The 27541-nt window shown below is 41.9% G+C and overlaps 1 protein-coding gene across 2 annotated transcripts in view; it reads right to left on the reverse strand.

Annotated features, from left to right (window-relative positions):
* TTBK1 (tau tubulin kinase 1) overlaps positions 1-27541 on the reverse strand; it is a 107862-nt gene that overhangs the window by 37324 nt on the left and 42997 nt on the right. The window contains exons 1-8 of one of the 2 annotated variants that reach the window (XM_030235360.2): positions 18541-18737; positions 17870-17950; positions 13750-13815; positions 12179-12271; positions 11344-11469; positions 5271-5425; positions 4330-4549; positions 876-1051 (exon numbers count right to left, since the gene is read on the reverse strand). In XM_030235360.2, coding sequence (XP_030091220.1) covers positions 876-1051; positions 4330-4549; positions 5271-5425; positions 11344-11469; positions 12179-12268 — 767 coding nt within the window. In that variant the 5' untranslated portion in view covers positions 12269-12271; positions 13750-13815; positions 17870-17950; positions 18541-18737. Of the gene's footprint in view, positions 1-875; positions 1052-4329; positions 4550-5270; positions 5426-11343; positions 11470-12178; positions 12272-13749; positions 13816-17869; positions 17951-18540; positions 18738-27541 lie in introns of those variants that run through there. The other variant, XM_018921014.3, reaches the window with a different exon arrangement.

Below are 27541 nucleotides of genomic sequence, written 5' to 3' on the forward strand. Positions count from 1 at the left end.
AAAAACATTTCTTTAGAACCTACAATGGTGTGAAGAAATGCTTCAGTATGACAGCAATTCAGCATCTCTTTCTCCTGCAGACAGGATGACAACCATTTCCTCCCAACAACATCTTTCCCCTTTGTTAAGTTCTACTGGTGTCACTGACATATTCTATGAAAAATCCTTTCTTTAGGATTTTTCCCTCTTGAGAAGCTGAGAGGCCTCAAGAACAAAATGCAAACAATTCTTATCTGCTGCTGTGGAATGCAACAGGTGGATCTGGGATTGGTCTCATGTGGCTGTTTCTAATTAATGGCAAATCCCAGTCCACCTGTCCAGACTGTCTCGGTCAGAGACAAGCCTTTGTTATTGATTCCTTTTCTATTCTTAGCCAGCCTTCTGATGAAATCCTTTCTTCTATTCTTTTAGTATAGTTTTAATATAATATATATCATAAAATAATAAACCAAGCCTTCTGAACACAGAGTCAACTTTCTTGTCTCTTCCCTCATCCTAAGACTCCTGTGAACAATGCATCATACTGGCTTGTGGAAACAAACCTCAAACCATGTTCTGATCAATGTTTCTCATTTGGCCTGCATCTGCTGCTTGCTTTGCACAAAGCCAGAGCATCTGCTGCCCAGATTTTAGGACAACTGCAGTTTGTTTTCAACAAGGATCATCCAGAAGCCTTTCAGACTCTTCTAGGGAAAGCCTTCCATGTGTGAGACATCAAAATTTTTGACAAAGAAAGGGGAAGTAGAAAAGGACGTGAACTGAAAGTCAATGTAGATAAAGTTGCAAGCATTTGCTGCTGATCTAATGGTTGGTCTCAACAGTCAACCCTCAGGACTCTGCTAAAAGCAGAAGGAGGCTACAGAGGGTGAACAAACCTTCTTTCATGTGGATCTGCTTTTCCATCAGCGGTGGAGAGCCGCTCTGACTCGGGGCTGTTGACGCGGCGGTAGCGGAGGGAGCGCACTTGTGCGGTCGGGGACTCCGGAGGCACTCGGACAGGGGAACTGGGGCACACCCCGTTTCTCTGCTCCTCTTCCACCATGCACTGAGTCTGGAGGGGGTAAACACAAAGAACTTCAAGATCTGGCCAAAGACATTGATTTCCATCCTTGACTGTTGCTCTGGACTCTCTCCCAGGATACACTTTCAGCTGCATTTTCACAATCTACACGAGCAATGTCTGAAGGGAGGCAGGGTCCCTCTGCCCTGGCAATCAGCTAGTATTAAAATAAGGAATGGATTTTAAATCAATTCAAATATTTAAACCTCTTTACAAGATGGCTTATGCATTTCGATTACCCTGAGTGTTGATCCAAAGGAGTTTTCATGGGTTAACCTAACTGCTTATCCAATATGTCTAAGAAGCTTGTTTGTCAACATTCATTTAAGCAGAGGCCATGCATTACATTGCAATGTACAAACTTTAACATCTGGTCTGACTAAGGCATCTCCTAATTACCAGGTTGGTTTGGGTTTTTTGTTTGTTTGTTTTAATCTTGGTCCTTTAAACAAAGTCTTCTACGAAATCCATTCAACCACAACATCTGTAAGAGCTTTCTACAGAGCCAAGGTCATGCAGGGAGCTGAACACACTCATGGACACTCTATCATTCCACATTTCCTCTTTCATATTGCCTTATTAAATTTGATTTTTTTTAAATTTAGCAGTAGAAAAAGGAGCTAAAGTAGGTGACCAACACAGCTGCCCTCTGCCTTTCACAATGCTGATTTTCCTTGGAAGAGAGGGTCAAAAGCACAGCAGCAGCACAGGATTTGCATTCAACACTGCTGTGTTGCCAGTCATGCAGCATCAGCTGCTACACACTGCCTATGTGTAGGGGCCTGTATGGAGAATGCTTACCCTTCCCTGCCCTACTTTCCCTTGTCCCCCATTAATGCCACACTCAAGCAGCATCTCAGTAAAACGCTGCTGATCCAGACAGCTGCCTTGTCATGCAATGTGTACATGGCAAGTCAGTCAGTGCCCATTAATTAGCAGACCTAAACCACCCAAGCTGGAGTTGGAATGCATAACTAAAGAGCTTTTGCAGCTAAGGAGAGTGGAGGAGAACTTCCAAGCATTAGAGGAAAAGTGGGATAGATGATAATGATTTAATCTGTAATCCAGTCATGGTCAGGAGAAGGTTAGCAACAAACAAAGGTTAAATGTGTTTGTGAAGGGAGCAAAGTGCTGATGTAACTGTTGGGTAGCATCAACTTGGTAAGATTAAAGAGCAGAGAACTGGGGGGTGGTGTGGGAGAACAGTGGCAGTAGTTCTGTCCTTAACAGAGAAATGGGACAAGTGGGACAGAAGGAGATCTGAATTGTCTACACAGAGAAGTAAGGATCACCTTAGACAGTTATTAGGGAGAAGAAATATGGCAAGCTCCACTCACCTCCTAAATACAAAGAGCAAGACAGGGAAAGACAGTTAATTCTATTGCTACTAGACTGGAAGATGAAGGATGTGATGCTGTGAATAGCAGAAGGGTGTTTAAACACACCAGTGCCCTTGTGGTTCTGATGCCTCAGATTACAAGCAGAGGTAGAGCTGTGCCCTTAGGTATCAAATTGGAAACATCCTTCTTTTCTCCACACAGTGACTGTTACTTAAATAAAAACCAATCCTCTCTCAGAGAACAGCCAGACTAATGATAGTAAGTCTAGCAAAGCAAAAGGACAGGCAAGAGTCAAACTAAAGATAACAACTCTCAAAGAAAGGACTTCAGCTTTGGAGAGCTTGCTGCCCTGGGCTTTGCTGCACAGGCTGCTGTGTAGCTACAGAACCTGTCAGAGCTGAAGTGCTCACTGCCATGCTGCCCTAAGGTCCTTTGGCAGCAGCCTGACAACAAACAGCACAGAGCCTGGTACAAGAGTCACCTGTCTGTGCTGTGGAGCTTCTAGAAACCTCCCCTGCCTTTAGCTGTTTGTGAATGAGGTACCTAAGACATGACACACAACTAGCACACAGAAAGGACTCCCCTGTGAAAAGTCTGACTGAGGAGCATCAAGGCACCTGGTGGTAGAAATGCAAAGAAAAACACACATAAGTTGCTAGGATTTTTCTGTAATATTCTTTTCTTTTTTTTTTTTTTTTTTTTTTAATATATGTTGTGTGAACAGAACTGTCCCTCTCTGTCAGGCTTTTCTTATTTCATATACCTTCAAATAAAAACTTCTGGGAATGCAGAGTTACCAGTGAGAGATGAAGAAGTAATTTGAACTTCATTCATAATTTCTCAGTGTTGGGGAACACCCCTGCTAATGTTTCATACAGATAACATGTTGATCTGAATTATTTGCACTGGAGAATTTTAAGTAAATTGGAATCAACCTTCACTGGGGGTGCCTTCAAGAAATGAGATAACATTTACAAGAAAGGACTGAAAAACACCTTAGAGATTATGAGGAAAATCAATTGAAGTATACATTTTATGTAAGCTAAAAAAGCTTAATATGATCTTGGAATGCAGAAATATAAGAATATTAAGGAATGGTTTCTCTCACTCTTCATAGGGGGTAAACCACTGTTAGATACTCCATAGAGATTTTCCTACCCTTAAAAAGGAAAGTTAAAAAAAGGAAGAGAAAAATGAGTGATGATTCAAAGTACAGAAAAATACAGTTTATGAAGACATCTCTGATTACATTTATTTACCCAAGAGTGTCACCCTGATTTTTTAAGATTTTCTAAGCCTTCTAATGTTTACATTCTTGTAACATACTTTCTCACACACTTTCTGTAAATAACTTAATGTTTTGCATTCTTTTATAGAAGAAGAGAAATTTGATAGACTGTTGGTTTGTCCAGTGTTATCAGAAAAGTAGCACTTTCACCCTCTAATCCACTGTCACTTTTAAAAATCTAAAAATGTTAGAGTCAGAAAATAAACTTCCCTTTTTTCACCTTAAGAACACCAGTGTGTGTGCATTGTGTTGTTTCGTGTCCTATAGTAACACAAGAGCTTGGGGCACAATAAAATTTTGGCTTTTAATTTCCATGCCTGGGACATTTCTGATATTGTATCAGCTATGCAAGGACTAGAATTTCCTTCCTTGACCAAAATCCTAGATAATGATATGATGGTAAAAAAGATTCACTTTAGCATTACTGGCCCCCAAAATGTCACTTGCAGAAAGATCTAAATTAATCCCAATGGCTTTTACTCTGTGAAAAAATTCCTTGTAATTTCCCCTTGCCACAGGAGAATTCTTCAATGCTTTCTACTACATAGCATGCTACATCACTGGATCTGAGTGGCTTCTAGCAATCTATAAACCATTGCCCTGCATCCAACAGTCAGAGGAGACAAGGAAATGTTCTTTACTTTGCTGATGCTGATCCTGAGTTTGTTGCGATTCACATCTGTCTCTTCCCAAACTTCACCCTCATTGAAAGCCGTGTTTGGAGCCTGCCCAAGGCCTTCCACTGGCCGACCTGACAGGATGGGAGGAGCATTCTCCTGATCACTCAAGTGTTCACCCTGCAGGACATCCTCGGTGTTCTCACGGAGCAGGTCCCCAGGTACCGGAGTGACATTAACCACCCTATAAAAGAGACAAAAGGAAAGGTAAAATTATCAGTGTATAAAGAAGGCAGCTTATTACACCACCCCTCAGGAATTCCTCAGCAGATTTTAGGGTATTACTTAGTTGAAAAACAGGCAGTCCCAGATGTGACATCCTGAATCAGAACAGGAGGATTCCGTGTAATGAAAATTACAGGGACAGTAGGATGGATCAGTGAAAGCATCTTAGGACCCTTGATACACAGGCTGAAAACTTCTTCACAAGTGCCCATCACACCATATTGATCTGTGAAGAAAGCTCTCCTTTTGCATGAGCAAATGAGCCTTACTGGGCCTTATAGGTTTTATCTTCCATAACAGTATTAGGGATTACTGTTATCCCCTAATGTCAGGCCCCCCAAAAGCACCGAGACAGAGCAGTGAACCAGGCCTGATCAAACCTTTTCTGTTTGGACTCATCTGTACCTCTGAGCATCAGTCTCTTTGAATCTTTGCAGCAGCACATGAAACACACTGTTAACAGGCTGAAAAGCTGTGTTGGAGGTGTGAGCAGTGCATGCACTCAGCAGTTCTCAGCTCACTATCCACCATCACAGACATAAATGAATATTAAAAAAAAGTCAGATCAAGTGGTGCCTTCCAAGCTGTTCCAACTTCCCAGAATCATAATTGCCTTGAAATCTTTAAAAAAGCCCTGAGCTTGCTATCCACTGTCTGACTGGTACAACTACAACACTCACCCAAACATGGCTGCTGTTTGCCTGGTGTTCTGCTGTGGAGGAGTTGAGGTGCTAGTGGACAACAAGATATCTGTACCAGCCTTCTCCCAGTCAAAGGCTTCATTTTCAGTGATGCCCCTTTCCTTCATGCTGTTCTCGAAAACCGACATGATTAGCTGGAATAGATTTGCAAGAACAATTTCTGGTCAGTAGGTGAGAGTGGCTCTCACCAAAAATCTGAAGTATGTGCACGAGGACCAAGTGCATCTCATAATCTCCAGTTTGCCTATGAAAAGTACTAAAATATGAAAGGAAAACTCATGAAATTGCAACAGTTATTTCTCAGGTTGGCTTTGGCTTAATAAGTAAAATTTCATCAAACCTACAAAAGAAATGCATCCAACATTTTGACACAGAGTCAATGAAACCTTGCAGTTAGCTTGTTACTCCAGCTCTAAATCCATAACTTCAATTCAGCTTTCCTCTAGATTAGACAGTGCATTATGCAGAACAGTACATTTGATATGCAGAGTTCAAGGGCTGCCAAAAGACATAAACAGAACAGGAAAAGGCAACCCTAGGATGCAGACTCATTGCAGTGTCTGGCTCAAATATGGCTTAGTCAGGAGCCCTACGTTGTGTTTAATGTGCATGATGGGGCCTGACACACTTGGCTGCCTAAGAAAACAAAACTCTCAAAAGGATGATAACATTTCCTTTATAAGATGGCAGGTACAAATGCTCATGGCTGATGTGCTCTAAGGTTGTTCCTTTTCTAAGAACTGGTATCCTCTAGGAGAGAATGAAACTACTGTCAATAGTTCTCCATGCACCAATGCACTAGCAGAGAAATCTGATGTTCTGCTGTCAAAAGGAAACTGGATGCTGTAGGCTAACAGAGCTGTGAGGTCCTACATTTCTAATAAAATTATTTAGCTAAATAATGCAGAACTGGCAGGATTCAGCCTGTCATTTTCCCTCTATAGGGAGAGACAATGGGATGGCAAAAACATTCAGCTTATGGTGTAGAATCAACACTAAGTTATGAATAAAATTTAGCATGAGCAAACATCCTATTTGCAACGATATTCCAGTTCTGTTTATCAGCATGATCAGAAGGACAGGAAAGCCTGCCATTCCCCACTACCTTCCCCATTACCTTCCACTTTTTCCATGCAGAAAAATGCCTATTTGCAGCTTTCAGATGAGCCAACTTTTTCCTCCTTTCTATGACCCGGAACCCTAGAATCAGGTGCACACTCCTGTGGTAACACTACATTTGATTAACAGAATTTCCAGAGCTGGCTGTCAGTCAGATCAAGGCACAGGAAATCCTTAGGATTGTATTTGTTTTCTGACTGCTACTTTGGAAATTATTACTGTCAAGTATCTTTTAGAAATTATTATCCTCACAAACTCAAAGATGCCTTGCTCCACACATTTGTAGACAGATGCCTCTATAAAAGCCATACTGGCTTCTGTTCATCAGATCACCCTCACCCATCTGTCCACTAATGCCAGTCTTATCACAGCTTTTGATTCTTTGTGATGGACATGTCAGGAACAGGGAGTGGTATCTTGTGAAGCTATTTAAAAATTGGTACTGCTTCTGCCACCTTCCATTTCTTTGACACTGAAGCAAGAAATGAAGTAACAAACCACATGATAAAATTAGATGTTCAGCTGCCTTATTCTTAGCATTCCTTCAAGGACTCACTCAGTTGAAACAACTTTTGTTACTTTCTGCTATAACTTATTCTGTAACTCTTGCACTTGACTTTGCAGGTCATTAGGGATTTTACAGCCCTTTACTGTACTCCCTGGAAGATCTTCTTCCATGGCTGAAGGATACAGGTATCTTCACCTGCTATTATTCTAAAGCTATTTAATGGACTTACTGAGTCTTCTCAGCTTTCTCTGAAACCTTTATACTTCTGATGAAAGGTCAAAGCTTTACAAGGAGAGAAATGGAGTGGAAAACTGCACAGAACAGTCCCAGCAACAGCCACTGCTCCTGGAAAGCCATGCAAAAAGTCACTGGATCCTGTCCAGGGATCCTCTGCCTACAGACAGAATATTAAGAATCAGAAGAGTTTCCATAGTCACTGCAAGCCTCCCATGTTGAGTTTCCTTCTGCTGGACGAGACAATGTGCAATTCCTACTCTGAGTATCAAAACCACTAGTGGGATAAAGAAGAGGTCCAGTAAGTTTCCCTTTTAAAGATGCTACTGTCCATGAGGACATAAAGCTTAATTGCACATTATGTAGTAGCATGCCACATTTTGGGCTGATGGCCCAGAGAAGGAGAGAGAAGCAGCCAGTGGGGCACAAATTACCCACTAAGCTGTCATGATACATCTTGTCAAATGGCTTCTCCTGGCCAAGGCTCAGGAAAGGAATCACAACCAATTCTGAAATATCACATATAAAATGTACCCAACCAGTTATGGATTGTCCAGGCACTCAAGCCTTGAATTCTATCTGGGAAGATGGAATCTTTCAGCAGAAACTTTGGACATAGCAAATTGCTCTTGATCAAGTTTCTAATCTGCACTGTACTCTACTACACAGTATTTGAGAATAAATATCAGGCACACCTCTTTAGTGGCAGAGGTCCCCTTTTGATAAGGGAATGCTCCTGATTTGTAAGTCCTACAACAATTTCTAGGGGGAAAACACTAGGACTAGGATGGTAGATACCTAGTAACTTGCTGTCCTCTTTTCAACTGGAATAGAGTTCATTTTATTCCCAACAGCTGGTACAGTGCTGTGTTTTGCATTTAGGATGAGAACAGTGTTGATAACTGTTGCTGGCTGTTGCTCAGTTGTGCCTACCCTCACTCAAGGACTTTTCAGTGTCCCATGCTCTGCTGGTGGAGAGCTGCACAAGAAGCTGAGAGGGAGCACAGCTGGGACAGCTGACCCAAAGGGATATTCCATACCAGAGTACCATGCCCAGTATATAAACTGGGGAAATTGGCTGGAAGGGACCAATTGCTGCCTGGAGACTGGTTGGGCATCAGGCAATTGTATTTTGCATCACTTGATTTTCTTTTATTTTTTATATTTTTCTTTTTTCTTAATTACAATTATGATTATTATATTCTACTTGTTTCAACTATTGCATGGTCTTTGTCTGGACCTATGGTTTTTTTCCTTTTTTTTTCCCCTCTTTTTTCTGATTCTCCTCTCCATCCCACTGTGCAGGGGGTACAGTGAGTGAGCAGCTGCCTGGTACACAGCTGCCAGCTGGAGCTAAACCACTACACTGGGTCAGCATGAGAGAACTCAACCCAGCACTGGTTGTTCACAGGGAGTCTCTCCCAGTTGCTCTGACAATATCTGGTATTGACTGAATCTAAAGGAAGATGTCCCTCTAGGAAACTCACCTTTCCACACCTGCTCAGGATTTGTACAGGACATCTCATACAACAGCTGATGTGATCATTTTTCCTTGACTGAAATGCAATTCACAATGCCCTAGCTGAGGGAATAGGATGGATTCCCAGGGAAAGGCACTTGCCTTTGCACTTTAAATTCCTATAATCTTCCAGGAGAAAAGGTCACTATTACTTTTCTGATACTCATTGCAAAAAGATCTTTGGGGACAGAAGCCAGCCACCTCCCCAGCCACACCTGAAACTACTCTTCTACCAGCTGGACTGTATGTAAGTGTAGTACAAACTATTTTCTACTACATCCTATCTGCACTTTTCCAGGGAAGAGGCATGCCTCTTGCTGTCAAATGAGTCAGAAAACCCCAAAAATGCTGCTCTAACACCCACATCCTCCTGCTGTGAAAGTGCTGAAAGTTTGATCCTAACCATGAGCCAACACTGACAGCAATCCATTAAAGGGACAGACCTGACATCTGAGGACATGAGCCCAAGAAGTACAAAAACACAGGGTATAAGATCCACCACCTGACAGCTCAAGTCTATTTTATTCTACCATCATTTTCCTCTCCCCTGCTTAGGCAAACTTGTGTCATTTACCCATCAGAGAGTAGTGATCTCTGGTCACACTTAGTGTCCTGTTACAGTCTGGTATGTGTCTCTTGGAGACATCCTCTCAGGGGCCCACAGCTGTAATTAAATTGTCACTCAGCATGACATGTGCTTAGGAGAATCTAAAACTTCAATTCAGATTTTTAAATAAGCCATGACTTTATATATTTATAAACACACTTTCCCAATTTCCTTTATTTCTCTGTGGGTCTGATACTGGTGACAAATTCAAATGGCCTTTAGTATAGTTTTTTAATAATTCAGAGTAATACATCTAGATAAATCAACATAAAGACATCTCTGAAGCTGAGATGCTTGGAGAATTTGCTGTCTGGAATAGGTCTAGAAGTGGCAAGCTTCAGATGCCAGACTTTTGTGGGGAGTTCCCTTTTGGAGGCCTCTTGCCCAAGCTGCACCTGCAAGAAACTGAAGGCAAAAAGGCAATTCACAGCTTCAGTCAAATGCCCTACTGTGAAAGAGCTGTTTGTGATTTGTACAGCCTGAATTCTGTCTGGAAACATCTTCTTCCATTTCAGTCTCAAGGATGGCTTTTTGGTACCATTAGGACACAATTATTTTAAGCTGGAATAGAATATAGGAGCATGTAGGTTCAAAAGCAGCTTTGGAAATCTCTAATCCAGCCATCTGCTCAAAGCAGAGCTAATTAAAAGGCAGATCATATTTGACATTCAGCCAGTCTTTGGAAATCCCCAAGGATGGAGTTCCACAGCTTTTCTAAGTACCTGTTTTTTATTTACCTGTTTATACAAATCCACACTGAATTTTTCACGCCCCTGCTGGATTTAGTCACAATTTCCCTTGCTGCCTCTATTCTCCCCACAACTGTCCCTCGAGGCAGTGAAAGAGCAATCAGATCCCCTCTTTGACTTCTCTACTCCAGGAAAAACAAATCCAACCTCTTCTGCATCTCATCAATCCACTTCCATCCCTCTGTAGCTCTCCCTCTTAGTGCAGTGGAAGAATAATATTTGCCACTATCTAGAAAGTATTTGCCTTTTCCTTTTAATTTTTAAAAATATGTGGTTGCTATGTTACAACATGGACATGGCTAAACCACAAAGGCACTTTTGGAGAGTGCCTTGTTGGAACACCCTCCTACCACTTTCCCACTCATTTGATGCACCATCAACAGGACCAGGCACTCAGATAAGACTGCACAGATCTGCTTATAAAATGTTGTTTCCATCACTGTCTTTAATGTAGAGAGAAAACCATTGTGATAAAAAAAAAAGCAACACAGAATCAAGTTGCTTCAGTTCTGTTGTGTTAGTCTGAGTTACTCACATATAGGCTGACAGCAAACACTGAATGGAAGGAAAAACCCTATGTGAGATGAATATTAAAGGAAGAGATAGCAATGGCCAAGGCCTATATAAGTCTGCAAGAAATCAAAGGGGTTGGTGTACACCATTGAGCTGTCAGTGTAGGCTCTTAGACCTTGGCATGCTGTGCCAAAATTCTGCCACATTTGGAGTACCTCAAAATTTCTGTGTCTTAATGAAAGCTAAAACTACTGTATTGTTTGGGAAGAACTATCTGGTGTGGAGTTCAGGATTATTTTGGACAGGCTGGTGGAAGGAGATGAAGGAACTCTTGAGGTTTTGAACAGTACAGTCCAGCCTCTTTTTCCTGGTTCTAGGAAAGGTATTCCTCAGCTATTGGGCACACAAGACAGAGACTACTTTAGACCTGATTAACACATGAGATCTGATAATCAGGATGCCTTGTCAAGAACAAAGAGAGCTTTGAAGATTGAATCAAGATTGCCTGACATGAAAGAAGATTGAAGCAACCTCTACAAGCAAGAGATGTTGCAAAATGTGTAAGTTTGTTCTGTGATGATTAACCCAATCATTGTAGTAAAAAATTACTAGCCTTCCTAGAGCAGTATATAAGCATAAGTAGTCCACAATAAATTTGGATTCTGGTCACCAGTCAGTCTTCCCCATCTCTCTCCCTCACCAATACTCAGACAGATATAAACACATTCATGGAAATGTTAAAAAATCTAGATGCCAGTCTAGAGTGCCATGCATCACACTGGGTAACAAAGGCAGGCTCCCACCTGATAGTCTGGCTTGGTGAAGTAGTCTAGGCTTGCAATGTGATCCAGGAAAAGGTGGAACTCTGAAGGCATGTGTTTTAGCAGCATTCGGTGTTCATACTTTTCTTTTATCATGCCAACCTGCTCCTGGAAAAGAAAACAACCAATAAAAACAAAAACAAAAACAAACAAACAAAAAAAAAATCAGAGCAAAGAATCTCTTCCATTGCTTCACATTTATAAAACTTAGCATTCTTGGAACACAGACTCTTCCTAGACCCAGCACAGTGTCTACACACTCCTCCTGTTTGCTGTTCAAGGCCCAAGGAGGTTGGAGCACTGCAGGCAGAGGTCAAAGGCGAATCTTGACTCAGAAGCTTTGTGCACAGGTGACCTACTTCTTTCCAGGGATTTTATTCTTTAGCACAAAATATTTCCAAGACAACATGAACACTTAGCTTTATTCTGTTTAACTTTCTAATTTCAAATCCCATTTGGCTTGTTTGGCACAGCAAGGTGTTACCCTCCTGTCTTTCTAAGGGCTCTTTTTGTCAAAAGGACAGCACAGTCTTTGCACTTGTGTTGTTCACTTTGCAAGAAAAAAGTAAAAACCATGTGATCAAATATGATTAACAATATGCATAAAAAATGTCTGATTACTCAAAGTAAGAGAAGCCCACCCTGTGTATCAGAACACACAAAAGCAGATTAGCATCTTGCAGCAAGACCCGATGAAAGGAGATTCTGGCTTGACTCCAGAAAAAAAAAGCTGCACTGAGCTGCAGGAGGAATAATAAAGAGTCATAATAATTAAAATGTAGCACCCTCTCTTAAGCACAGACACCAATTTTCCTACCTTGTCTTTGATCTTTCTCCATGGAAGCTGACCAACAGCAAACTCCACCAACATGTAAAAGAGGGACCACAGATCATCGTGTCTGCCCATCTCCTGGAGAAAAGAGAGACCAAGACTGAGGAGCAAAGTTCCCCATGGCTGAGGGGTCCAGGTGTACTCTCCAGATGAGCAACCTCATTTTAAAGGGCAGGAAAAGAAGTCATCCTTCCCAGTCAATGATTAAAAAAGCCAAATTGAAGGGTAAAGATACATATTTACTAATGGGACAAGGAATAATTTAGATTAAGAAAGCCCCCAAACTGTATATACAACATATTTTTTATAATTTTTATTATTATTTTTAAGCCTAAGTATAATTTGAATCTGCTCAAGGGTTTTTGCAAAAGACTCACCATCATGCACCACAACAATTTACAGATTTAGAACATTTTCATGTACAACTCTCCTCCTGGGTTAGTGAATGGGAAATGGAAACATGGGGATAAAGGCTGAAATTGTCAAAGCACATGAACTCATTTTTGATACTCAACTTCCAATGTCTAGGATATGATTTCTCAAAATAGCCTGCATTATACAGCAATTTTTTGGTCTAAATATACATTCAGCTGATGCCAGCTACAGCTGGGCCTACTCAACTCTTGCAAAAATTATACCTCAGGTTTCTCAGTGTCTCTCAAGAAACAGAAAAAATTCATGATGGCATTCAGCTGCCCTCCCCACATCACCTTTTGTAGACAATAACTTGCTCCCTCCCGAAAAAAACCTGACATTTCTTTGTATGTCACAGCTAATCCGACAATCTCATTCCAAGCAATGCCAGAAACCTGGAGGTAATGCAGGAGGGCTGACAGTTTCCATCTGGCAGCAGAAATGCAGAACTTAGAACCACAGAAGGTGCTGAGTTGGAAGTGACCCATCAGGACCATCCAGTCCAAATCCTGGCCCTGTGCAGGACACCCCAAGAATCACACCCTGTGCCTGAGAATATTGTCCAAACTTACTGTTTCTTGTCTGCAAAGGAACACTCCTGAAATAGGAGAGAGGAGTGTTTTGAGAAGAATTTAGATGAGCCTTCTAGAAGCATTTATAATGAAACAGGCCAGATACTATCTAAGTAATGGTTCTTTTCAGGAAAAAAAAAAAAACCCTAGCTTCCATCAGGCGGCTCTTCTCCTGATGATATGATGTTAATACTAAAAATTACAGCTCAAGAATGAATTTGGGGACCTGGCACTTAGTAATTCCTGGCCAAGTTCTGCTAGAGACTAGCAGCTAGCAGCCTGGAATATAACCAGACTCCCCCTTCAGTGTGGTTTACTTTTGCCTTTAAAAAGTGTGTTGTAATGCAATAATTACAATTTTAAAGCCTGCCAACTATAGAGGACCCAATAAGTGAAGCACAATTTGAATTTACAGTCAACACCCTTAACTACCTAATGGAAATCTCCTGATATACTAACTTCCACAGATAACAAACCAGAACTCTCACCTCTTGCTCCTTTGCTCCTGAAAATAGGTTTCTGAGGGGGAATTATCTTACTGGTAACTCCTTATAGCTCCAAAACACTCACCCTGTTTTTGTGTGCATTCACAGAGGCATAGCGGACAGTTCCTCGGAAACCAGCAACGTTGCGAGGCTGGAGGGAGGCAAGAGAAATATCTCAGAAACAGAGTGGATGACTGAATCCCCTGTGCAGCCAACTGCTGAGAACTTCTTGTCTAAATTGCTATTTTGTATGCACCCAAGGAGTAGGAGGCTCTTAATGCCTTCTTGTGTCTAGCAGCTACACAGAGAGCGTTCTCCGATTCTGCGTATCGAGGAAAGCTCACTCTACAGAGAAGGCAAGGTGGCTACAGTGCTATGTTAGAACAGTAACAGTCCAGGCATAGAGAGAGCATTAACCAGGGTCAGATTTTCCTTTTTAAACTGCAGGTCAAGGGGAAAGCTAGTAAAGAAGTGCAAAACTGAGTCACGAGTAACATGAGCTAAGCAGAGCCTGAAGATGGCCTGGTCAGGATGGAAATGGGGATTGCCTGCTCTGACAGATGACCACTGCTGTAAGCATCTGCTGTAAGACTTCAACAAATTATGAACCTCTGACTTTCAGAGCTCTTGCTTTTTTCCAGATTCTTCCCAGTATATCCTATCTTTATTTTATCTTTCCCTGATTCTCTTTTTCATGTCCTTGGGAATTAAAGGCTTGATACAGTGGGTGTGGAAAGGCAGTCCTCCTGTGACTTATTTGTCCCATCTGGAGGCTTTCTCTGCTTTGGGGGCTGAGCAACTGTTCCAACTCTTTCTACTGCTGCCTCCACAAGAACATTAGACCATGTGAGTTCACTTAATGCAGATGTCATTCTGAAAAAACTTGCATTTAAATAATGACATCTACCAAATTCTCTTAGTTGAACTAGAAGCACCAGAGTTAACGAGATTAACAGCAGTGCTTTCAAAATTCTAGTGGTAAACCAGGTTCAGGCTTCTTCCATCATAAGGCTAGGCTTGGGCAAAGAACTAAACATATTCAAAATGAAGTTCCTACTCCAAACTGAGCATGTTAATAACAAGTTAATTGAGTAACTTGTCCCACAGAGGTCAGTGGATTCAGGTTTGCTCTTTCAGCTGTGCCTGTACTTCAAAAACTAGGCCTAAAACTCTGTACTTTCATTCTAGGGCATCCTTTTGTTACTTTAAATATGTACAATTCAGTTGCTTCCTTTGGGCTACAGGGAAGTTGCTCTGAATTTCAATATTCTCAGAAAGGATAAAATTTCAAATATATTTTTAACAAGTTCACCAACACCATGTAACATACCCACACCTGTACAGTGTACAATGCAGCTCTTAAGTTATAATCACTCTAAGCACAAAAAAAAAAAAAAAGCTGTAAGTCTATCTTACAGCTAAGCAGAGCCTGAAGAATTACAGGCTGTAAGTCTATCTTACAACTTTTATGCCAATCCAATACTCCCCAAAGAGAACCCATATGCATATCCCATGCACTTAATCCAGTATCTAATCTTGCAGTACACCAGCTTGAACTATAAATTACTTATTTAGCAGCAGGTAATAGTAGAGATATCATATTTGTGATCATGTACCTCACTGATCTCAGAACTATGCAATTCAGGATTCCCACTGACAAACGACTGCAAAATATTTTTAAGAATTCCACAGAATGAATTCACTGATGTGAGTTCCTGAAAAGCAGAATACTGGCCACTGGAATATAGCCATCACCATAAATTTGTTCTACAAATTCAAAAGAAAGAAGATATTCCTCTTTTCCATTATGAATGAAAGATATTGTGTTTGGATACTTTTTATGAGCCATAAGGCTGTTAGAATTGTGAGCAATTCTAACATTAACCTGTAATGTTATCAGAACAAAAATTATTCAATTTTTGCAGTCCATGCAAGTACTGAACCAAGTACCATGTGTGCTGGCTTCAGTATGTCAGCAATGTCTCTAAAAATTGTTTTAGATCAATACTTACTATTTCTGGCAGACAGTCTATCTGTGCAGTCTTTATTTAGATTTGTTCTGAAACCAGTGCCAGGCAGTTTGCAAGCATTGGTAGCAAGCCTCTCTTCTCCCAGGAGCAAAGCAAAGCCCAGATTTTGGTGCAGGCCTTTAACCACAGCCAACACGACCTGCTGCTCCCCAGCAGTCCCACACCTGAACCCAGAGGGATTTTCCTCCACTCCTCTCTCAGGTGGGATCTCAGGGAAGGGAGAGAACTGCAACTGAGCAAAACTGTGCAGTTGCTTTGACAGGACCTTTAGAGTCCTTTGAACAAAACAGGCAGATTCTAACTGTGTAACAGTGTCTTTTGCTCATAAAGGCTGCACCTCTTTTAACCATACCTGCCTGTCCTGCCAGTCACAAGGAATTGTCACTGCAATCAAGTATTTCCCAGGCTGTAGAGATACCTTGTTTTCCATTCAAATAAACAACTCTTCCCTGAGCACTTGTTGTAGCACATGCTGCAGACCCAACTACTATTGACTTTTCTTCTGAATGCATGAACATTAATTTTCCAGATGACACACTTCATTTCTTCCAGTTAATAAACTTCATCCCACCACTGCACTGGTCAGCAGTGGGAAGGAGCCTGGATACAGCATCCTTTTTGTCCAGACCAGCCCACAGTTGTGACAGAATCGAAATTGCAACACTTAGGAGCTTCAGACTATGGAGTCACATGTAATCCAAGTGATTTGAATCACCAAAATTATGAATATATAATAAGCTAGCAAGTTGAAATACAATTTTAAACCACAGGTGATTCTTTTTTTACACGTCAGCATTACCATAAAAAATGTTATAAAGCATATATCTTCTTTCACTGAGATTGTGTGTACCACAAAGCTAAAGTACCTTACTACGCAGTGCTGCATTGTGTAAGAAACTTGGTTTAAAATGAGTTTCAGCTTGGGACAATGTGTCAGATCACCAGCACAGAGCAAAACCTATACTCTGTGTTCCTTTCACTGCATTAGCAATGTAGACCACTTCACAGACAGAGACAGAAGTAACAAAATCCTGTATGAAGCTGATGCATTTTCCAAACTGTGCTCTTATACACCCATCATTCTCCAGGTTAAACACTCAGGATCATTTGTATTTCAAGTGCCAACAGTGTCCCCCTCATGATTCACATGAAGCCTGTCTTTCCTGCACACTCCCCTTTTATTTGAGGAGTGCTCATATTTTCTCATTGAAGTGAATCCCTGCTCCTTACACCATGTTCATTCATAGAGATTAAAATTATTCCTTTTGCCTCACTGGCAGGAGGAAACTGGATATTTTGAATGTGCCTTCCTAAAAACTTGTATTTGGATGCCAGTACTTTCCTCCTGCTGTTTCTTGTGACTGTGGTGCTCTCATGACCATGACCATTGGTTCCCCCCCAGCTTTCTGGAAGCCTGTGCAGACACCTCATGAGATGCACAGCCTTTGCCCCTGGCAGGCCTGCTGTCATCTAGGATACTGACCCATTCCTCCTGGAATCAGGAAAAGGAGTTTCAGCAGTAAGAACGTGAAAAAAAAGTTAGCACAGTTTGAAGAGAAAGTGGTAATGGGAGAGGAGATGCCACAGATCATGGAAAGCATTTGGAGATATATCTTGGATAGAAATGACTTGTATTGAAAGGTTGTGGTAAGAAGGAGAAGTGAAAGAAAGCTTCAACTGAACTAAAAGGAATCATTCCTGTGACCTCTAGGAACTTTCTGCTTCTTCATACAGGTTCATGAAGGAGATGCCTCTCCACCTCTTCTGGCAGAGAGAAAATCCACACCTCTTATATGCATTTTGACTTCTTAATTTAAACAGCAGCATTTTGCAGAATCATTAATGACTGCATTATATTTTATGTCCACAGGGAGTCAGAAATGACTAGAAGAAGCTGGAGACAGAAAAGTAAGATGAGAAAACTCCCCTCCCCTTGTGTCTGAAACCACAGAATTGACAAAATCAGTCTGGCACCACCCAAATATCTGCCAGCCCCTCAGAGAGAATCCCAAGTGTTCTAGGCCTTTGCATCACATTTAGGTAGGTGTCACAATCCTGCTGAAAAACAAACAGATCATGAGGGAAAAAAGAAAACCAGGTGTAATTTGGACTTCCATATATAACAAAAGCACAAACCAAAATGAAAACCCAGAAGCATGGTGATGGCTCACTCACAACTCATAGCAGAGATGGTTACGAGCAGCGGATGGGAAGCCAACGCATCAAACACAGCCTCAAAAGAAGAGCCCAAAAGAACTGTAAAACAGAGAGAAACCCAAAGAAAAACATGATAAAAAAAACCAACAAAATGAGAAAAAAATTAAACAGAAATGAATTAAAAAACATTCAATATTGTATCCCAACAGAAACCTGGGTATTGTTTAGCTGTTGCCATCTCCCATTACCCTTCCCAGGGCTGTTGGCCTATCCTGTGCTGAGTTTCATTTAGACACTAAACATACCAAGCCCTTTGTGAGCCTGTGTGATTTGTGAGTGCTCTGTAAGTGGTGAGAGGGAGCCCTCTAGGGAAAACCTTCCCCTGCCTGCATACCACACCTAATAACTGGAAAAAGGAAGCTGAGAGCCTTACCACAGGCACCTTGTATGCTTCTCCTGTGCTTTTCCTTCCTACAATTATCTGATGTGTGCTCCTCCCTTCCTCCCCTAACCAAACTGATCTAACAGCCCACAAGGGGATTTGCTCCCTCATCTCTTGCCCTTTTCATCCAGAGCAAGTTCTAACATTAGCACATAAGTTTCTAAAAAGCAACACCAATGGCCCCTTTCCTATTTGAATTGTTACGGGTTCTCACCCAAGATATTTGTTTTTTTTCTGCAACCACTACCTTGCTTTCTCACAATCAATCTCCATACAAACAGTGGCTTGCCAACTTTACAGGTTTCACAGCTGCCAACTTCAGGCATGTTCCCTTTCCCTGGTGACTGCTGCCGTGCTCCACTGTCCGTGGGGGGATGCAGAATGGTGCTTTGGGAGAGAGCAGGAGGAAACTCAGAGCTGCTTTTAGGTCACATGAGCAGTCATTGTATCTGTGAATGGCACAGTAGAGAAATCTGAGGGACATCCTCATCAGAGGCAAAAACTAATATTATAATATGTTATATAATCTTAAAACTCAATTCAGTGACCTGAGGAAAGACCTTGACTGAGAGATACTTATTCCAATAGAAATCAAGTAATCAAAAGCAATCCACACAATGGAGTTTCTTCAGTCTCACTTTCCTAAAAACGTGCAAATCCTAAGAAATCCATAAATTTGCATGAAATTTAGTTTTGAGAAAGCTATTTAAGTCTCCTGCTATTCTTTCCAAAGCAAAAGACACAAAGCACTTGAATTAAAATGCCATCATTGCTACTTTACTTTGGGAGAGTTCAAAACTTCCAATGAATTTAACATCACTAAAGACCAAGGTATTTTGTCTTTTTTTAAATAGCATGCATCACATGATTACAGCACTTGAACTTATGCTGAAGATGAGAATGCCTTTCTCACAGTAAAAACAAAGAATGAGTATTTTTTTTTTAGTCAAAAGCTTATTTCAGTTCTAATCCTTTTATTCAGTTATCATGATTTTTAACAAGAGAGCTTTGGCCTCAGAGCTGCACTTGTTTCTTACATGCAAGGTTCCATAAGGCAAAAAGCAGCAGAGAATATCCCCACAGAAAGAACAGAGTGCTAAGTAAGAAAGAGAAGTTTTTCATCCACTGAAACAGACCAAGGGAACCACTGAAATGGAAATGTTTTGGAGTCACATCTCCTTTGGGATTTAGAGCTCAAAACCCTTTCCTGGAACCAGATGGAGATGATGATTCTTTTCTATCAAAAAGAAGAAGACAAAAAGGCAGCTGTGGCAATCACTGAGATGCAGCACACTGAAGTTCAAACCTCCCCACATGTAAACCCCATCTCCTTCCTTGCACAGTACACTCTCATCCCTAAGCCACAGGGTACTTTGAGATGCAAGTTTAAGAACACACAGGTTGGAAATGATGCCTTTTGCATGGAATACATGAATAATTATTACCAAGAGGGAGGAAGTGTATGACCTGGCAGCAAATGCACTTACCTGACTGAGGGGAGATCTGACCTGCAATCCAACTCAAATCCAACATTCACTCACCTGGGGAGCAAAGCCTCTGCTCCCTCATCACTGGCCACAGTAAGAGTTTTATATTCCTCCCTCCATTTTCCAGTGGGAAGAATAATCAGAGCTTCAAGTGGAATAGCATCAGCCAGAAGGAAATGACACGTTCAGATGTAATGTATACCCCCCCTGCAGCTTGGTAGTAAAAGCACTCAGAGATGGAAAATGGGATCTCAGTCCCCTGCAGGTATATATAAAATTTGAGCCTGAGTTGCCCTTCCTTTTCCCTCTCCCCTTTAGCAGCTGCTGTGTAAAATAAAACCAACAACAACCTGATGTAGATGATCTGAGGTCACCCTGGCTGACCCTGAGCTTTACAGTGAGGAAAGCAGAGAAACAGCCACATGTACCAAGACACCAGATTCCCTGCTTGCTAAGAGAGTTTCAAATCCATCACCTAGTCTGCTTTTCATACATGTAATTTCAACAGCATTGGATTTCTGTAACTGTGGCATTTTAAATCAGAACATAATCTTACTTCTCAAGTCCAAATTTGCTACTCCAGCAATTAAAGTAACAATGAGAACCATAACATAATTTTTGTGACAATTTGTTTTATAACTAACCTGTTCCCAGTGAAATTGCATATCTATTATATATTAAATGTGCAGTGTTTTTAAGACCTAGGTCCATTCTTTTTCCTTTTCCTCATCTCTGAACAAATATGACTGTGCTGTGTTTTCAGCCTTTTCTGCAATTACCTTTTTACAATGCAAAATTTGAGACAAAAATTATGTTCCCACCCAAGCTAATATAGTAATACAGCTCCACAATTCTGTTATTCTACTCCAAAATGTTCATTTATAATGTAATATTACAAATTTACATGTATTTCAAGTACAAAGCAAGTATAAAGCTACTGGGCTTCTCTGTCTGAATATTTGGGGTATTAGGATGTAGAAGTTCCTTTCCTCTGTGTTATTTTATAGCTCATTTTCCAGTGGGGGGAAAACTACTTAGTAGAAAAACATGCCATCATCTCCTCTTCTAATACCTTGCTCACTGCAGCAAAGTTTATTTTTAACACTATGCCCAGACATTTGGAAAATAAATACCTTTTTCTCAATTAGCTGACACATTTCTTCAGCCTTCCTCACGCTCTTCTGCACAGGCTGTGCACTGTCCTGCCTACACCATCATCCCCGTGCCCACTGACTCCCAGAGCCGCCCTCGTGCATGTGCAGCCTCTCCAGCAAGGCACTGCAAACTACTGCAGTGCAGTCTGAGCCACAAGGAGATCGAGATCTAATCAATGGGCTGCAGCTGACTAAGCTAAAATAAAATGCTTGCTGAGCAGTACAGTCCACTGTCATATCCTGCAATGGGACAAATGCTTTAGGAAAAACATGGCCTTTATTTTCAAATAAATAATTGAGATCAAGCTGCTAAACCCTTGAATGCTTGCAATTAATATTTGTGGAGACACAGGGAATGTGTTTCTGAAGTCAGGGTACCACAGACAGAGCAAAGGCACGATGCCTTCTGTGCTGCATGTGACAAAACAGGCAGAGCCAAGCAGGGATCAAGGAGTTCTTGTCCAAAACCTGACCTACATTAGCACAGAAGACCTTCATGACTCAGAACACCTCCATTACATAAGCATATGTTGTTCATCATCTGCATAACAAAGTTTATGTTCATTTCCCCCTTCAAGTTCACATTTTCTTCTCAGCCTTAGCTCTCCATATCAAACAGATTCTGCTAGTCCAGCTCTCTGCTATAAAAATTAATGCAAGATGAAAAATTTGACTTGTGCACATTCTAAAGAAGAGAATTCTACATATTTAAAGAACCCAAAATTTTCTCAGTTCATTCCCCAGCTGCTGAGTTCTGTTGTCTTAGCACTGACTACTGATACTGCTGCATGGGTTGTACAACCAGAATGTCATGGTGAATAAAACTGCTCCTGTTTCTATCTGAACCACAGCAGGAGGTTGCATCTAAGGGAAATAACAGTTAAATCCTTAAAACAGATCACTGCATCCTGTAATATCAAATTTGTTATGAAAGGTCTTGGGATTCTCCACAAAATAGACTTTTTGGGTGGGAGGGAATAAAGGAAGGGAAGAAAATCAGGAAGAAAAAAACTGTTCTCATTTCTCAGAAGAGTATCCTCAGCAACTGCAAGCACTTACTAACTAGTACTTTACAGACTTTAATAAAATTCCTTTCATTCATCTTCTTGTGCATGTTATCATCACAATCTTTTCAATCCCAGCTCATGCAAGTTTGTCATTACTGTCTTCTGAACACAGCTTAGATCTGCAACACCTTCTGCAACTGGACAGGGGGTATCCTAGGCATCAGCAACTGGTACCCCATCTAGATTTGTACAAAGGCACTAAAAGGGTGGAGTAGTTTTCATCAGCCTATTCCATATGGATCATAACAACTGCATCGCTCAGCTAACCTGCCTCCAGTGCTAAAGGAGATGTTTCTGGATATCCTACAGGCTAGGTCACAGGGAGCTGGGCAGATGCATTCTGTTTCACCTGGCATGTGCAATTCTAATTTTTAAAAGGCATAATGATGGCTCAGGCCCCACACACCAGAATGAAAGTTTGACACTCTCCTAAAGAACACAATCAGCAGAAATGTAACTAGCTGGGATAGCTACCTTTCTAATTAGGAAAAGTCTACACAGCTTTGCTAAGGGAAAGTAGTACATCACCAACAGTTTTCTCTGCAGCATTTGTGCATATAGGCAAGGGCAAGCTAGTCCATACAGTACAGCTGAGTTTTCAAAAGCATCAGCCTCTCAAAAGGTCCACACTACAAGAAATTGCACTGCAAAACACATTTCTCTCTCATTTGATGGTGTCAACTATGGCTGTCCTCCAAAGAAGCAATAAACAAGGAGTTTTGAAAGCAGCCAAATTCAAAACATGATTTCCTTTATATCAAAGTTTAACTGTGAGGCTGGTTCTTAAAGTTTAGCAAAAACTTTGGGATGAAGAACATGAAAATTTTGATTTAATTTTTCCCCTCTCTTTATGGCATTCATAAGCAGCACAGTAAACTGATAACTAACAGAGTTGTAGCAGCTGTGACAGCACTTAAAGCAAGGGTGTGAGGGAACCCAGGAACTTTGCTCAGGACACTGTGGGCCTCACTGGGCCTGCAGTAATGGTGGTGATGGGCCAAAGGGCCTGGTTCCCCACATGAAGATCAACAGAATCTTCACAGAGCCTCTGGAAGGGAAAATCAAGAACCCAGCAATGCAAGGAAAAAGGGCCAGCTAGCTGTAATGCTCAAAGGAGTAACAGATGGATATTCCCAAGAGAAGGGAAAGCTGGCAGCAGAAGAGAGGCAGCTGCCCCACATACAGATCTGCAGGTGCAGAATAGATTAAATATCCTGGGAACTGGTGAGGAGGAACAAAACTTTGCCAAGGGAGCTACCTGAGCCTCAATCAAATGTCTGTAAGGGAAGCAAAGGTGAGCGATGGTCACTGAGGATTCCTTCCTGCAGGAAAAAAAAGTCCCCATCTACTGACCTAACTTGACATCTCAGGACCTTTGTGACTTGTTGGGAACTTGGATATGGGATAATAAAGACAGATTGCCAAGTTTGTGTGGCCATCTGACTATTAACCCTTGCAGCTCATTCATGGGAACACCAGAAGTGCCTGGTTTTCAAGCAGTGATCTTGAATATTCTAAGAGTGACTACAGACCTCGAGGCATGGGGGTCTGGGTGCCCTCCTAAATCCTGCCAGGGAGAAGCTTAGGCAGCAGCAGATGCATTGTGCAAGTCAACACCAAGCTGTCAAAGCTGTGGCTTTGGCTGCTCTGACCAAAGGCCTCTCTTTGAGGAAAAAGAACTGCTGGTGGAAGAAGGGACCTGTTTGACACAGTGGCAAGAGCATCTTTGCAAACACTTGGCATCTCATCTTGCTAATCAGTAAGGAGGACTTAAAGCAGGTAGAGCAGGACAGGATTACTGTAACCTGAAGAGAAATAGAAGAACAGAGACTGTGAGGAGGTGCCACAGCAGAGGATGATAGAAGCTTCCACATCTCTCTTGGGGAAGCAGCACAACAGAGGGCCCAGCTCAAGTGCCTGTCCAAAACCTCCTACATGTGTGTAACAAACAGGAGCTGTTAGTGCTCTATGTGCCATTGCAAATCTGTGATCTCACTGGGATTGTGGAGACTTGGTGGGACTGCATGGCTTTAGTGCTGCAATGAATGGAAAAAAGGACTGGGAAGGCAAAGAGATGCATTTCACAGGAATGGCTTGAATGTATGAAGCTTTCCTTGGAGCAGGGGATGGGACAGTCACTATGGATGGGTAAGTGATCAGTACAGATAGCATAATTAGTTGTAACCACCTCCCACTGACTTAAAACCAGACGAAACCTTCTTCAGAAAACTGAGGAAAGCCTTGCAATTGCAAACCATGGTACTCACATGGGGCTTGGATTACTCCTACATCCACATATTGCAGAGACAACATGGCAGGGTGAAGCAATCCAGGAGTTTTCTTGTGAGCACTGAGCAGAACCAGAAAAACAAGCAACAGAGGTTTGTAGTCATAAGGGAAGCACAACACTGAAGAGAAACACAGTTTCCTGGGGAACCCAGTGGACAACAAGCTGTCCACGAACCTGCAGTGCCCTTGTAGCCAAGAAGGCCAATGGTATCCTGGGATGCATCAAGAAGAGTACTTCCAGCAGGTCCAGGGAGGTGATCCTGCCCCTCTGCTCAGCCCAGGTGAGGCCAGTCTGGCGTGCTGTGCCCAGCACAGCAGACTGGGATCCCACAGTTCTGGGATCTTCAGGACAAGAGAAGGTGAAGCTCCTGGAGTCCAGCAGAGGGTGACAAAGATGATGAAGGGACTGGAGCACCTCAGCTCTGAGGAGAGGCTGGGAGAGCTGGGCCTGCTCAGAGACACAGAGAGGAACCTCATCAATGTCTGTCAGTGCCTGCAGGGAGGGGCCAGAGCACGGACCAGGCTCTGCTCGGGGTGCTGGGCAATGGGACAGTGGGGCAGGAGCTGAGGCTCAGGAAGTTCCACCTGAACATGGACTTGATGATCATCTTGAAGGTCTCTTCCAACCTTGTGATTCTGTAACATGAGGAAGAACTTCCCTGTGCAGTGCCCGAGCACCAGGACAGAGTGCTCAGAGAGGCTGTGGAGTCTCCCTCACTGGGGATAGTCAAGAACTATCTGGATGCAGTCCTGTGCCATGTGCTTTGGGATGACCTTGTTTGAGCAGGAAGGCTGGATCAGATGCCCCAGTGTGGTCCCTTCCAACTTTACCCATTCTGTGGATCTGTCTGTGATTCTTCTCTCCAGCATGAGATCACTCACTCAGAGTTTGGAAGTCTCAGGTTCAAAAGCTTTCTCTCCTACAGGAGTTTCTCACTTGACAGCAGAATACCACAAACAGCATCTATTTAAGCCACAGGCAGAATGGCAGCAGGCACATTGAATTCTCTCTCATTTAAGCTTTATAGCTGTGCACAAAGTTAAGATATATTCCCTAGGAAAGGGATGTTGGGAGACTCAGAGCCCTGCAGAAGGCCCTGTTTACTGTGACTAAGTAATTTTTTCTCTGAATTTTGTCAGAAAGCATAAGTCTTGAGCACCAGAAGATGTTACTAAGCCTAATGAACCAGGAATACTTTGTGAATTTATCACTGACTACACCCTTGAGACATTAAAAATTTCAGGTCAGACATTCCTTGCTGGATACAGATGACAGATCCTAACCAGAATTTGTCACCTTTTAAACAGCAGAGAGTGTGGCTTAGAGAGACAGGGAGGAGCAGTAAGAAATCAGCAACTCCTCTAGCAGTCCTGGCAAGCTGCCTGCCTGTTCCTTGTTCAGAAACTTGTCCTTGCAAGTGCTTGGAAACAAAACACATTGAAAATATTAATTTTTTTGTGTCCACTAGCAGTCTGTTCTGTTTCTCCTGTTTAGCCAGAGTCCCCCTTGCTAGCCAGGATGTTGGCTGTGATACAAATGCCAGAAATGCTGCTGGTAGCCAAAGTAAGAGCCTTGAGCCAGGCCCTGAGCAGCTCCCAGCACACCATGGACACCACATGGTACCTGACCAATGCACATCTGCTCTGCCTATCCAAAGGAGTAACTATCAAAGCCTGACTTCTACAGCCCCCAAAGAAATTTCAAATAATGAGAGTGTTGAGAACAGCTGAGGGAAGAAAGGTTGCTGATGCTTCCTTACACACCTTCTGGTCTCAACCATCTTCTGTTTTATAGAGCAATGTAAGTTCCTGCAGGCTGTTGCCCAGCAGACTTTGTAACATGTGGCAATGGGCAAGCAATAGAGGGGTGAGACCATTGTTATGGAAGCAAATCTGTGCCACAACAGCTCTTCTCCAAGGACTAGCATTTGTGCTAATATTAGCATCCCACACAAGGGAGATCAGTTTTGTTTTCCTAGAAGCACGGGATAAATTCAGATTCAGAATAAATCTGGATTTAGTTAGGTTAAGTGGGCCACAATTTCACAAATGTGATCTATCAAGCTGAACTGTCAAGCATCCATCCTCTGCAGAGACATAGAGATCAAATCCATAACTCTCATCAAGGGCTCAGGAGAGTAACAGCTCCCCATGTAAAAGCTGCTGGGACAGCCCTTGAAATGATCCCAGTTCAAAGTTTTAATCATTTTCTAGAAAGTAAGAGGCAAGAGGTAAGTTAAAAAAAAAAAACAAAAAACCAACCCAACAAATCCACAGCATCCTAAAGACCTGGCTCATTATCTGTATTACTAGAAAGTCATTCAGAGTTTTTCTGAAAAGGTGATAAGAAGATTGTGGCTCTGAATTTCAGAGGATATGAAAACAGCTGATACTTTTATGGTATTATTCATAAAGTATGACAATGCTTCTGAAACTGTAGGAAACTGCAGAGAACCTACGTGAGCAGAAAATTTCTGTTAAAAAAATGAATATGACTGAAAGTAAAAGCCAGACATGCTTCCAAAAAAAGGGAGTGAGCCCCTTCCCTCACCTATCTTGTGTATTGTACCTCAGAACCAAACCACAAAAATACTAGGCTCAGGATTTTTCAGATAAATCTGAAAAATGTATTCTCCATGGATAAATGAATGGAAAGAGAATGGAGAAAAAGAATTTACCTTACTGGGTTGAAATAATCTCTTCAGTGAAACAAGTGATAAAGTTCTTATTTAAAAAAATGCAAAAACACCACAAAATGTCTCATCTCTCTTGCCTTCATACCACCCTTCCCCTCCATCTCCTTGCTAATCCTCAGTGCATTACTTGGGCAGCAATCACTCTGTGCTTCTCCAGACAAATGCCTTGGTCTGATAAGTGGGACTCAAAGTGGTATCAGGCAGCAGGGACACAAAAGGACCAAAGAGCCCAGTGACTACTGCATAATGTTAAAAGGCACTGAAGTGAATATTTATGTGGGTTTTTTTGCTGTATCATTTCTGTCAAAAAGCCTGATCCCCTGAAGTGTGGCATGGGAGAACGGGTACATCAGGTATGTAAGACTACACCCTGTATGATCCTCCTATATCCCAAATGAAAGGAGACTTTTCACCACTTTCAGGAAAGCACACTCCCACCCCTCTGGGGATGGCAAGCATCTTTTTAGGAACAGATCATATGTCATTCACCCTTCTGTGAGACCCAGCTGTGGCAAGCAAACAATGAACCAGCAGACTGAGCAGAAAGGAGACAAA

The sequence above is a fragment of the Serinus canaria genome, chromosome 3 (genome assembly GCF_022539315.1).
Source record: "Serinus canaria isolate serCan28SL12 chromosome 3, serCan2020, whole genome shotgun sequence".
NCBI lineage: Eukaryota > Metazoa > Chordata > Aves > Passeriformes > Fringillidae > Serinus > Serinus canaria.